Source organism: Pteropus vampyrus, unplaced genomic scaffold, assembly GCF_000151845.1.
Source record: "Pteropus vampyrus isolate Shadow unplaced genomic scaffold, Pvam_2.0 Scaffold24, whole genome shotgun sequence".
Taxonomy (NCBI): domain Eukaryota; kingdom Metazoa; phylum Chordata; class Mammalia; order Chiroptera; family Pteropodidae; genus Pteropus; species Pteropus vampyrus.
The window spans coordinates 4,854,970-4,867,647 of NW_011888805.1; the positions used below are offsets into that span (position 1 = coordinate 4,854,970).

A 12,678-nucleotide genomic window follows, 5' to 3' on the forward strand; every position below is an offset into this window, starting at 1 on the left:
ATTTCCCATCTTACTCACCTGTATGCTCTGTTATTCTACCCTACCTGGTGGAACATGTATCATTTTGCTGTGAGGTACCCACTGCTCTATTTGCCTGGCCTGTTACTTGGAAAATTGTTATCTTGCTTACTCTGGGGTTCCTGACAGCCTGTGCCATCCTGAACCTCCTCTGTCAGCCTCATCAACGAGGTCAGGTTCCCCTTGTAGGCTTACTGCCAGAACCCAGAATTCTCCAGAATTCTATAGCTTTCTATAGCTATAGAATTTAATTTTTAAATTTCCATTTCTATAGCTATAGTACAGCTAATACCTGAGTACAGCACAGAGGCCACCTGTAATAACTGAGACAGTGATAAGGACCAGACCATGGGGATGGAGAAGAAAGGCTGATGTTAGAGACCCTACACTAGGAGGAAATAAAGGAATGGTTCCGGGAACTAACCAAATGGAGAAGATGGTAACGGGCAAGGAAGAGTCAAAGAACTCCATGGTTCAAAGCCTGAATGCCAAAGAAAGCAATGTCTGCAACAGCAAGGACAGCTGGGGTTGGCAAGGGATATGTTTAGGTTTGGAACATGTTTGTACACAGTACTTTTCCACTCCCTGGTCCCTCATTCTCTGTGTTCATTCATAGTATTTATCAGTACATCTCACCTCTCTAGCATGAAAGCTCCCTGAGAGCAGGAACCTCGCTAGTTTATTCACCGCAGAACACCCGACTCCAGAGCAGTGCCTGGCGGGTACCATGTTTTCAGTGTAGGGTACATAGACCAAATGAATGAATTTTGAGTTAACACCCAGACCTCAGGCAGTGCTGCCCATCAGGTGCTCGGGGTAGAAGTGCCTGGGCCTTGGCTGGAGCCTGGGTTTAAGAGACGTGGGTACTAGAAGAAAGGGTGTGATGAGGAAAGGCACATTCAGAGAAAGAGAAAGGCTAAGACATGTGGCAAATCCGCCTCAAAGATTTAGGGGTGATAAGTAGGGGAAGAAGCAGGGCAAAAGAGAGAAAGAAAAGTCAAAGACAATCAAGATAATGACACCTTTAGTAAATCGAGGAAGGACCAAGCAGTAATGGCAAGTGTTGAAGAGGGTGAGATGAATAAAAATGAGAGAGTAATACTAATTTTCATGATTTAGGAGGCTTGGAGTAACCTCTGTGGAGTTCTGGACGCCAGGGTGATTGCAATGGGAAGGGGGATGAGAGTGTGGGGAGAAAGTGGAAGCAGCAGATACAAGATGCTTTCAAGATGCTTGGCCCCGATAGTAACAGACGATGCAGACGTTAGAGAAATAACTATGTTAGATGGGGTGTTTGCTTGTATTCTTAGCTTTGGGGAGATGAAAGTATATTTAAAGATACAGAGAGAGGAGCTTCAGCACCCCTCTCCTCCAAAAAGGATGAAAGAAATATCAGATGTGATATTGATATTTTGAGTTCTAGGGATAAGGAAGGGACAGAACCTGGGAGGGCCCTTTCAGTCAGGAGAAGAAAAATAAAGAAGAGAGGCACCTGGGGAAGGTAAATGGACAGGCGGCTATTCTCCTGCACTAGAACCTAGCAGCCCACAGACTAGCTTAAACCAGAGGTGAGGATACAGGTGACTTTCTGCTTTAAAACATGGCCAGAGAACTTGAAATCGGGGCACAGTCCCAGCCTGTCTCGCAGGACAAGACGGTCTTCCAAAACATAGTTGACCCAAGGACCACCAAAGCAGGCTGAGGACAGGATGCTTCTTAACTTCTACCACCATAGGAAATGTGTGATTACAATGGCGTTTATTACAATGGCATTAATAAATCAGCACTGCACCCTATCTACTACCGATCAAAAATTCCTACAGCAGAAGCCCAGACTAGGGAAGGTGGTATTAATCACTGCACAGCGAAACAGAAAAAGATTTGTGTCCATGTGACTATAAAGCCAGGAGTTTAAGCGAAGGAAAAACACAAAAGAGTTACTATTTTTTTGGAAGGAATTCATCTTCATTCATATCCCAAGATAGTATGGGTCTTGCCTCAGGTATACTTTAGAGTTTGCGAGATAGCACATGGCCTCGATCATATCCAAAAAGCTAGATTTCCCTGTTCCTGAGATAATTTATTAAAACAGAAAACACATTTTTCTTGGTTATTTCCGACTGCATCAGTTTTCCTCTAGATGTGACATCTTTCCTCATCGTGAAAAAAACATAATCTACCATTTTGTGCTTCCTTTTGTTTTAGGCTTTACTTATACATTCCACAAAGCTCAGCAGAAATTTAAGCCTTAAAATAAACATACATTTAAGGTGACGATAAAATACTTTATAATGGGACACTTGATAATATAAAATTCAAGTAGAACATCAGCAATAATATGGGTTTAAAAAATCATGCAAGTAAATGTAGGAGGCAAATTCATTAAGAACTGTTAACTCATCTACTTGGTTTATTTTTATTCTATTAGTCACAATTTTGATGAAAATTAAAAAAACAAAAGGCATCTAATAATTTTCTCAGGTTTTAACATAGTTTGGAAGACTTTAGGAACTAGGGATATAGTATCCACCAATAACTTGTTGAAGCTAAATTTTGTATAAAATCCTGTGTGAATTTTAAAAGGAAAAAGAGAACACAAAGACGGCCAGACTATCCTCGGTAACCATGGGATAATATAAAATAACACTTCAGGCTGTTTAAAATGACTTTTCTTAAATATTCGGGGTTGGTGGAAACATGTTACAGCTTCCCTACTGTTGAAATAATTAAAAGGAGGTGATAAGGGAAGATGAAGCAGTATTTCAGGGTATTTCTTTGTAGTTGTATTTTCTACTTTAGGGAGAGAGAAGTTAGCAGTCCAGATTCATTTTTGATTTTTAATAAACACTAGAAAGAGGCAGACTGTGTGTTATTTTGAAAGAATGAGCAGATACAAAGGTATCTTCTACAAAGGTAGAAAAACCTCTCCATAATGGAGCATCTTCTCTCAGAGAGAAACTGTCCTTTTCAAAACAGGAAACAGGCTGAAGAGGGAATCCAAAATCTTGGCTGAGGTCTTAGCTCAGGCACTAACTAGTTGTGAAAGTCAGGAAAATTCCTTCATTTCTTTGGGCTTCCATTTATGCTAATTTCTAGAATAATTATACTAATACTCTGAAAACTGTTCCTTCATTTTTGTTAATTTTCTTCACAAATGCACCGCACATGTTAAATAGTTTTTAGTCCAGTTTATTCTTTAAAAGGACAAGAAAGATAACTGAAGACACTTCCATCTTCTCTCTGTTACTGTCCAGAACCCTAATCCCCCCATCTTGGGTAGCCGTGGTAACGTGAAGAGCCAGTTTCTCCAATGCTTAGGAAACCATGAAAGTGAGGCAGTTAAAAAGGCCATGTGTGTCCATTCACAGCTGAAGAACAAGGGACAACAAAGTGCCCAGCCAGGGGTTGGAAGGAGTCAAGGACCGACAACAGAATACGGAACTGAAAACACCCTAGAATTCAACTCATTCACCTCTGTAACCTAAGAAGCCAATTAGAAACTAAAGAGGACTCAACCACCAAGCAATCATTTCCCTCTAAGTCAAGTCTCTTTTCTGTTTCTATCTTTTTATTATAAAACTTTTCCAATATCTACAAACAGAGAGATGCAAATAAACCCCATGTACCCACTGCTGAGCTTAAGCAATTACCAACTTGTGGCCAATCTTCTTTCATCTATATTCATTCCTCTTCCAGGATTATTTTGAAACAAATCATGATTTCTTCTTAAATATTAAGTGCTCAAAGAAATTGTATAGCTACAAATGCATCAGAAACAGTTTTCTTTAGGAAGCTTTGGTGTCCCTAATCCACACACTCACTCTACTTGTGGTATTTCCTATTTTATTTAACCGCTCTTGAACTAAAGGCCAGCTCTTATCTCGGCACGGACCAGGAGGATGTGTTCTGTGACCCTGCACATACAGAGACAATATTAGACTGTGGCGCAATAAGGAATTTTGATGAAGGGACTGTTTTGGACTACAACCATGGAAAAAGCTGAACTTATATCAAGATATATAAATAAAATACCACTAATACTGGATACTTACTTAAATCGGGTTTAATTCTGGCCGGAGATTTAAAGCTAAGCTTCCTCCATGAGTCCATAAAAAAGGTACTAAATAATTCTTAAGGTTTAATGAATTCACAAAATAAAATAACAATGAAATATTTTCACACCAGTGGGGTTATGGCTCCCCTAGGACAGAGTCCAGTTATTTGTCCTAAAGACAGGATGGAAATTTAAAATTAAACAATAAATACAGCAACACTTTTTTTCCATACAGTCATTCACATTTTTCCCACAGAACACATTCGAAAAAGACATTAAAAATTTTTAATTAACAAATAGGATTGTGCTATTGAAACTAAGTAGATAAGTAACAGTGTGTGTATGTGGGGTGTGTGTGTGTGTGTGTGTGTGTAAATGGATACTTGCAGCTACAATGGTGACAAATAATACTTCCACTTCTAACTTTCATCTTACCTCCCTGCTCCCTGAACACTGGCATTTTATATGAATTTACGAGTATATATATAAAACTAAGAATATATTAGGGAGCCAGAATAGAAAAAGAAGGCAAATCAGAATTCTAAGTTGTTTCATCCTTAAATAAAATAATTTCATTTCAAATATGGATTATTTTTCTGAAAACAAAAAAACAAAAACAAAAATAATAAACTCTGCAAAACACAATTTTTTTTGACTTTTTGAAGAATTTAACAAATTATTTTCCCTTCTAATAAAGCGATGATATTCATACCTGCTGAAGTTTCTCTAAATTTGTCACTGGTCTTCTTTTTCCTCCATTTCCAAGGCTTAAAGATTTTACCAATGGTAGAGAGTTTCCCCTTTCTCTTGAAGGGAGGTGTTTGGGAACCTGCTGTTGGGCCATCTGAGTTTGCTATCGAAGCTTTGTCCAGTCCATCAACTGTATAAGGAAAAATAAAGTCAGAGAAAAGCTGTAATAAAAGTTTGAAACAACATCGTCTATTTCTCCCTGCACTGTTAATAGTGAACATGCCCATTTTAAGTGGACTCTCACATGAAGTATTTTTGCCTCATTTCCTAGCTGATAGAACTTCCCTGATATCAATCAATAAACCAATCACTCAAAAAGAAATGACAGTCCCCTTAGATCATCGTTTGGGAGAATAAAAAAGAAGCAAGAGATTTACACAATAGGTAGAATCGGACAAATAAGGGTCTGCAAAACACAAGCAAATCCATCTGCAACAACTACACCAATATTTTGTGCAGGAATAGAGTAGTCTAAGTATTTCTGAAATAGGGTGTTCCTCCAGAGGCCAGTCTGACATTCTCAGTAATGAAAATTTCTGTTGTGGTATAGATAAACCTATGGTTTCTCCTTTGGCAAATAAAATTTAGCGCCCCAAATCTAAACGCTAATTTTTACAAAGCCAAAACTATCTTTTGCTTCCATTACAAAAAAAAAAAAAAAAAAGTTTTCGGCTTCAAATAAACTGATAGCTATCATGAGTGATAAGAAATATGTGGAAAATGTGGGTATTGTGTGTGCCAGAACATATCTTCAAATGCTTTAATCATTTAACTAGTCAGAACATATCTTTATATGCTTTAAGCATTAAATTAGTCAAAAAAAAAGGCCTGAAACCTTACGTTGCCTTGTACTATGTTCAAAATAGAAGGAAGACAGTGATGACTTATATTATCCCAACTATCAAATTTTAACAGCAAAAAACTAGAAGCAACCCAGAATAAATTATAGTATTTTTTTTTATGCAGTGAAATAGCACTCAGCCTGAGAAAAAAACGAGCGATTAATACATACAAACACAATACATACAAAAACATTGTGCTCGGGCAAAAAAGGGACAAATGAGTACATACTGTGTGGTTGTATTTATATGAAGTTCTAAAAGAGACAAAATGAATGTATGGCAAATCTCGCCCCCCAAAAAAACAAAAACGAAAAAGAATAAAAAATTCAGAACAACAGTTACTTCTTAGAGTGAGATGGAGGTAGGAATTAACTGAGAAGCGATGTGAGAGAATTTTCTGGGGCGATGGAAATTCTCTCAATAAGGGATGGATTATACAACTCATCAAATGGTATTTATGATACTGTGCATTTCACTTTACATAAAACTTACCTTTTAAAAAGCCCTAAAAAAGTAGCGAAATCCAATTAATAAATACATGCCGAAGTGTTTAGAGGTGAAGTGTACTGAGGTTGATCAAAAACAATAAATGAATAGATATATAGAAGAGACAGATAAATACACAATAAAGTAAAATACAGCAAAATGTTAAGTGTTGGATCTAGGTGGTAGATTTGCTGCAGCTAACTGCATAAGTCTCTCTCACATTCAAAACTTTCCTAACAAAAATAGCAGGAAAAGCAAAACCAATAAAGATGGAATGGCAAGGACTTCTTGCAGAAAGATGTAACGGACTTATTTTTTCCTATTCCTCCTGTGAAATACAAATTAAAAACCTTAGGTGTTATATATAAAACCAACAGAAGAAGACGTTGTAATGTGAAAAGAAAGTAGGCCAACCTGGGACCTCAGAACCCAAGAAACAAGGTGAAGGTAAGATCTCTGGGTTTCCTTTTTGTCTCATATAAACCAGACCTGTAGCTGACGCAGTCATCAATCTGGAAATACCAATGGTCACAGGCCACAAAAGCCTCAACAAAAGCTGCTCTCTCTAGCCAAAGGAGCAGGAAAGGAACAGCCTAGCAAGACAGAAAACTTTTAAACAATAACTGCTCTACTTCAGCCAAATACCACAGAGGAAACTATGACCATCTATGCCAGCAAAGATTGAGTGGGGAAACGAGACTTGTACTCTCACGAAGCTCTATCTAACAGAGAAGACCAAGTAAGGACCTTCACACCTGACAGCTGGCAATGAAGCATCATCTATGTCAGTGGAGATCATGTGGGAGCCTGGAATTCCAACCCTGTCTGAAAGGCATCTCTCTTCCTCCATCCCCCTTAACACTGGGGAAAAAACAAGCCACTGCCCAGTGGGAATAAGACCATCCCCACCTACTCTGGTGTCGGTGCAGACCACGTGGGGATCTGGAAATCCCACTGTGCCCAACAGAGACATGGAGTCACCACTTCCCCCATTTCTGCCACCAAGTATCAACCAAGGGCAAGTGGGGAACCTGGATTTTCCCTCTGCCTGGCAGTAATGAAGTGGCACCCCCCAGCCAGTTAAAACAAAAGATTCAATAAAATTTAGAGTCTTATCATATAATACAAAAATGTCTATGTTTCAATGAAAAATTATTTGACATACCAAGAGCCAGGAAAAAAAAATCTTAAACTGAATGCAAAAAAGAATCAGTATATGCTAATGCCTAAATCTTTATGAGCACTCCTTCTAAACAAATATGATAAATCCTATTCTTCCCATGAGTGAGATGAAAGTTCTGTGTATGGCTCCTAACCCTACTTGACCCTGCCCACGCTGGCCATGGTGCAATAGGCAGAGGGATATGCAATAGACTGATTTTAAAGCTAAGTTAGAGTGAAAAAGTAAAATCCATATTTATTTCACTTCCACTCCTGTCCAAATGCCTTCGTTAAACTAGGGGCAAACCGAAGGAGGAACCAATAGCGTTTCTTCTTCATTGAGACTTTATGCTGTAGGGCTTAATTGTGAACATTTACATGTTGTGAAATATAAAAGGGCTGACTATTACGAACACAGGAAGTAAAGTCTCCATCTCGAATTCACCTCTGTGGCTATAGACGCACATCGAGTTCTCATTTTCTCTCAGCCCACATTTCTAGTTCCCTGACACTCCATAAAAATTCTGCTTTGGACCTAAACCATTTAAAAAAGGTCTGTTTACTCCTGAAAACAAAAATAAACACAGGAAAAAAAAAACACACAAAAATTAAATAATTCCCTAGGTGACAGAAGGTGACAGATGGAGAGATTGAGTGAGGTAGTTGATGAGTGAAAAATGAAAGCCTTAATGTTAAATTCATAGCTGCATATGAAATTAACAGCCATTATCTTTCTTTGTTATGCATTTGCAATTCTAGTCCTTATCTCTGCTTTGGGAAGGGCCTGGGCGAGTGCCAATGACCACAGCAGCACACACACACACATACTCCCTCCCCCCCCGCCCCCCCACCCCCATCGCTGCCCCCCAATGAATGAATCCACCTGTAATTTCATAATTGCTGGGCTATTATAGTAAATTACACTTGCGATTAGAAACCATATGTTGGCACAGTTGGTCAAATTGCCATTGTATTTCTCTTACATTAGAAACATAAAGGGATTGTCACCTGCTTTTGAGTAGTATAAACGCTCTCTTTTCCTGCAAACACCTAAGGTACTGCCAGTGCCATTGATATTTCTACAATTTTTCTTTTGGACCAACTTGCCATTAAAAACTAGCTTGAACTTTCTAAAAAAAAAATTCACAATTCCAGTGAATTCTGCATTTACACACAGATAAAAACAAGTCGCCAGGTAAATCCCAGATGAAAGGCAAAATTTCCTGACTCTTTTAAATGTTAATTTTTACCCGCTATCATAAGAGTGATCTGTCATACATCAAAAACTTTCCTTTTCACACTTGAGATCAGCATTTTAAAATATTTAAAATATCATTTAAATATTTTGAAATACAATAAAAAAGAAATAGCCATTAGTTGTTCAAATGCAGACATTTTAAATGACACAGCTCAGTCTGTTTTCCCACAGAAACAAGCTCACACCTAACAGGACTTCCCCAGCCACAAACTGGTAAGAATTCAGATTACATGCAGGTTTTATTTTTTACTTAAACAGAAATTTATCAATTAAGCAGTTCCCAAGCAAATGTGACTACAGAAGCCAAAAACAAATGAAGCTAGATAATTACCAGATAAAATAAAGTATAGGTTTGGTCAGTCTTCCCTCTGAGATATGAGAATTTAATGACAAGGATTCTTAGAAAAATTAAATCTAATATGAGAGTTTGTAGTATTCTTGTAATATCAGGTAGTTATGTGATATTTTAGATATTTATTCTAGATTTTTCTCTGCACATAATTAGTTCAGCCCCTGAGGAAGTGAGACAAATGTGGCAGAGTATTCTACTTTTCATAATTTTGTAGGTCAAAGGTCATTAAAAAAAAATAAAACAAGCAAACCAACCTTTATTTCCTTAAAATATGATTTCTAGGCTATTTTCTTTTTTCTTTTAAAATAAAAAAGTTTAATGAAATATTAAAAGGGTGAAATTATATAATATTCAGTAACATTAAAAGATAAAACATCAGTATCAAATACTGATCATTCCAGAAATTGAAGGCTGATTCCATATTTTAAGAATGAATGTAATTCATTATATTAAGAGATTTAAGAAAAACCGTATGATATCTCAATAGATGCAGGAAAAGAACAGGACCACATCCAACATCCAGTCCTCGTGTGCACGTTCACAGCAAGAACACAAGAGAACTCCCATAATTTGATAAAGTGAATTTCAATAAAGCTTAGCGCTAACAGCACACTTCATGTTAAAAGATGGTGTCTCCCTGATATCCGGCACTTGCCAAGGATACTCTCTCATCGCACCCAAGCAGGGGACGCTTCAGTTGTGGCCCAGGAGAGTGAGGGGAGAAGGTGACCATGAAGAGAACTCTTGGAAGGGCTGTGAGCTCTTGGAAGGGAATGGTAAGGGAGACCACCATTCAGAGGAAGCGTAGGCATACCTGTGATGACGCAGTACACATGCACAACACCTCTAGGCTACTCTCTTTGTGCTTTTGTCATTTATTATGCTTACATAATATTATCACTCTATTTTAAATTTATATTACAGTTTTTATGTTTCCATTATAATTCTGCATCTTTTCCCTTTAAATTCACAGAACCTATGACATAGAAGCATTAGAGCAGCATATAGAGAAGATTTTTTATTTCCTACATTTACACGAGGTTTCTCTCTCAACTGACACATGACACAGGATATGTGTTGTCATACACAGGGGTGTACATACAATTTCTGGGCACAGAATCAAGTAGACAAGGTCAGAGTAAATGGATGCAATGAGCCATCGCAGATGAGACTGAATAATGGTTTTCAGGCAGCTAGGAGCTACCCTGTGTTGAGCTGTCTAAAGGAGATCTTTATTCTCTTGCTCATCAGAGATGACACTGGGTTAGATCAATTCTCTTTTTTTGTGTGTGTGTGGTAAGAGAAATGACTAGTAGAAGGCAAGAGAAAAGGAGCAGAAAAATCAAAATGTGTGTCATTACACAGGAGCCAACTGAAAGAGTCCCAAAGGCCAAAGCTGAAACGATTTGAGCAACAAATTAAATAATGTAGTATTAGGTTATAATCTGAAGTATAAAATAAATATGCATAAGTCCATACTGATATAAATATTAAAGAAATAAATAAATGTGAGAGAGCAGACAAATCTGTAGAGAATTACAAATAAGTTATATATATACTCCCACTCCTTAATAGTAATGTACCAATGCTCCTTCCCTGGGTATAATAAATGTATCATAACTGATAGGAGATGAACAATAGGACAAACTAAGCTGGGAGTATATGAGAACTCTCTACTATCTATGCAACTTTTCTGCAAATCTAAGTCTATTCTAAAATAAGGGTTTCATTTGTTAAAATGTGGCATTAGCTAGCATGGAGGTCACTGAGGATGAGGATTTGGGAGACTCTTAGGGGAGAGGATATCAGCTCTAGAGAAACCTCAGGGCATACTGTTTTTTCTCAACAGTAAAGAGTAAATATGCTTTATAATTGCTCATCTTTCTCTCCAAAATCTCTCCCTTTATTAACGTTTTCAATTCCTTGTATTTTATAACTAAGAGAGTATTTCCAGGTCCTCGAATTGCTGTTTCAATACTTGTTAGCACATGACAGACCCAAATAAGGTAAGTTGTATTCAAAATCTTACAAAAGGGTAGACAGTGGGCCCAGTTCCAGAATGGCAGCAGGAAGCACTCACTCACAGTTACTGTGAAACCATACAGAGAGATCAAAACTTATGATCCAGCACACACGCACATGCGCGCGCGCACACACACACACACACACACACACACACGCACACACACCATGTACTGCTAATATAAAATGGAAAATCTGGGAATAAAAAATTTTAAGTTCTCTATTTCTAAATAACTGAAGCTGAACTGTTTTTAATCATACAATTTTATTTGGGAATCAAAAGTAAATTTAAAGGGCTTAAATTTGTTTATGACAACTGAGGATGCATTTTCTAGCGCATCCATTTTTCTTCCAGAACTCATGGGTATGGGAGAAGAGTGGCACAATTCGGGAACAGACACCTCATAGCTCACAGGGGTGTGAAAGTTCCGATGACCAGTACCCACCGCTGAACTGGCACTGACCCACTCGGTTTCATTCTCTCCTGAAACTGAAAAATTAGTGAGTACTTCATTAATAGCAGAACTAATAATCACTAATGTTTATTGAGTATTTACTGTGTGCCAGGCACTGTCCTAAGCACTTGACCTGTATCCGCACATGTTAATTCTCACAATAGTTCTGAGATTAGTAGCATCATTAGTCCCATTTTTGAGATGAGAAAACTAAGATTCACAGAGACTAAGCATCTATCATGGGCAGGGTGCATGTGCATGCATGTGTGTGTGTGTGTGCATGTGTATTTACATTCATACAGATAAATAAATAAATAGTTATTGATTAAATTATATGGCTGCATAAAGAATAAATAGGTATCTTCCTCAAGTGACACATCAAGTAGGCGGCAGAGTTTGGATAAGAAGTCAGTTCTGTTTGATTCCTGAGATAGGCGTCTTAACCACTGTACTGAAGCCTGCTTTAACTTGGTACCATGACTCACTCTGTAAGGCCCAGGCATCACAGGCAGTAAGACAGGATGCTTGCCCTTAAGCTCAAGATATGGGGTGGGGGGAAGCAGACACACCAGTGGTCCATGATGCCAGCCAGCTGGGTGGGGAGGCGCCGGAACACAGGCAAAAGCAGAGCAGCCTCGAAGGAAGCAGTAAACTGGGGGGATTGGGAACATTTCACAGACTGGGAGACTTGAACTAGGATCGCAGAGGTGAGTGGTCTTTTCAGTGGAAATCAAAGAGAGAATGGCCTGAAAGTGAACAAACCAAGGACGGCTGACCTTTTAAAGTAATCCCAAGAAAAATGTTCTCATTATCACAGTATTATGTTCATAACAGAGAGATGATACATATTTATTGAAAAAGCTAAAAACAAATTTATAAAGTCATGTCCTTGACCATGTGAAATGAGGTCAATGGGAAATTTAAAAAAAGGAATTAGAGCATTTTACATTTTTTATGTATAAATGTATCAACCACTACTTAAAAATCTGAGAATAATATAATTTTAGAGTTAGAAAAGATCTGAGTTGGATCAAAATTGCTTTTGATCAGCTGATAGTTTCAACATTAAGGTAATAATCGTGGCTAAAAATATTTTTTAAATTATTTAGCCATCATCTTTTTAAAATCCAGCATGAGTAAAAGAACAGAATGTAAACAAAAAATTAAATTTTAAAAAAAAGAATAGAATGTGAAAAATGTTGCTATAATAGTTAAATGAAGACCTTTTAATCCCCCTAGATGAAGATGGCTCCTATAACTTGCCTCCAAATTTGCCAATT

General features: G+C 37.7%; 1 protein-coding gene across 1 annotated transcript in view; it reads right to left on the bottom strand.

Annotated features, from left to right (window-relative positions):
* The window catches only part of PHACTR2 (phosphatase and actin regulator 2), a 224,887-nt gene that overhangs the window by 80,516 nt on the left and 131,693 nt on the right, over positions 1–12,678 (bottom strand). Inside the window, exon 2 of the mRNA XM_023528333.1 lies at positions 4,785–4,952. Within this exon, the coding sequence (XP_023384101.1) occupies positions 4,785–4,952 (168 nt within the window). The remainder of the gene's footprint in view (positions 1–4,784; positions 4,953–12,678) is intronic.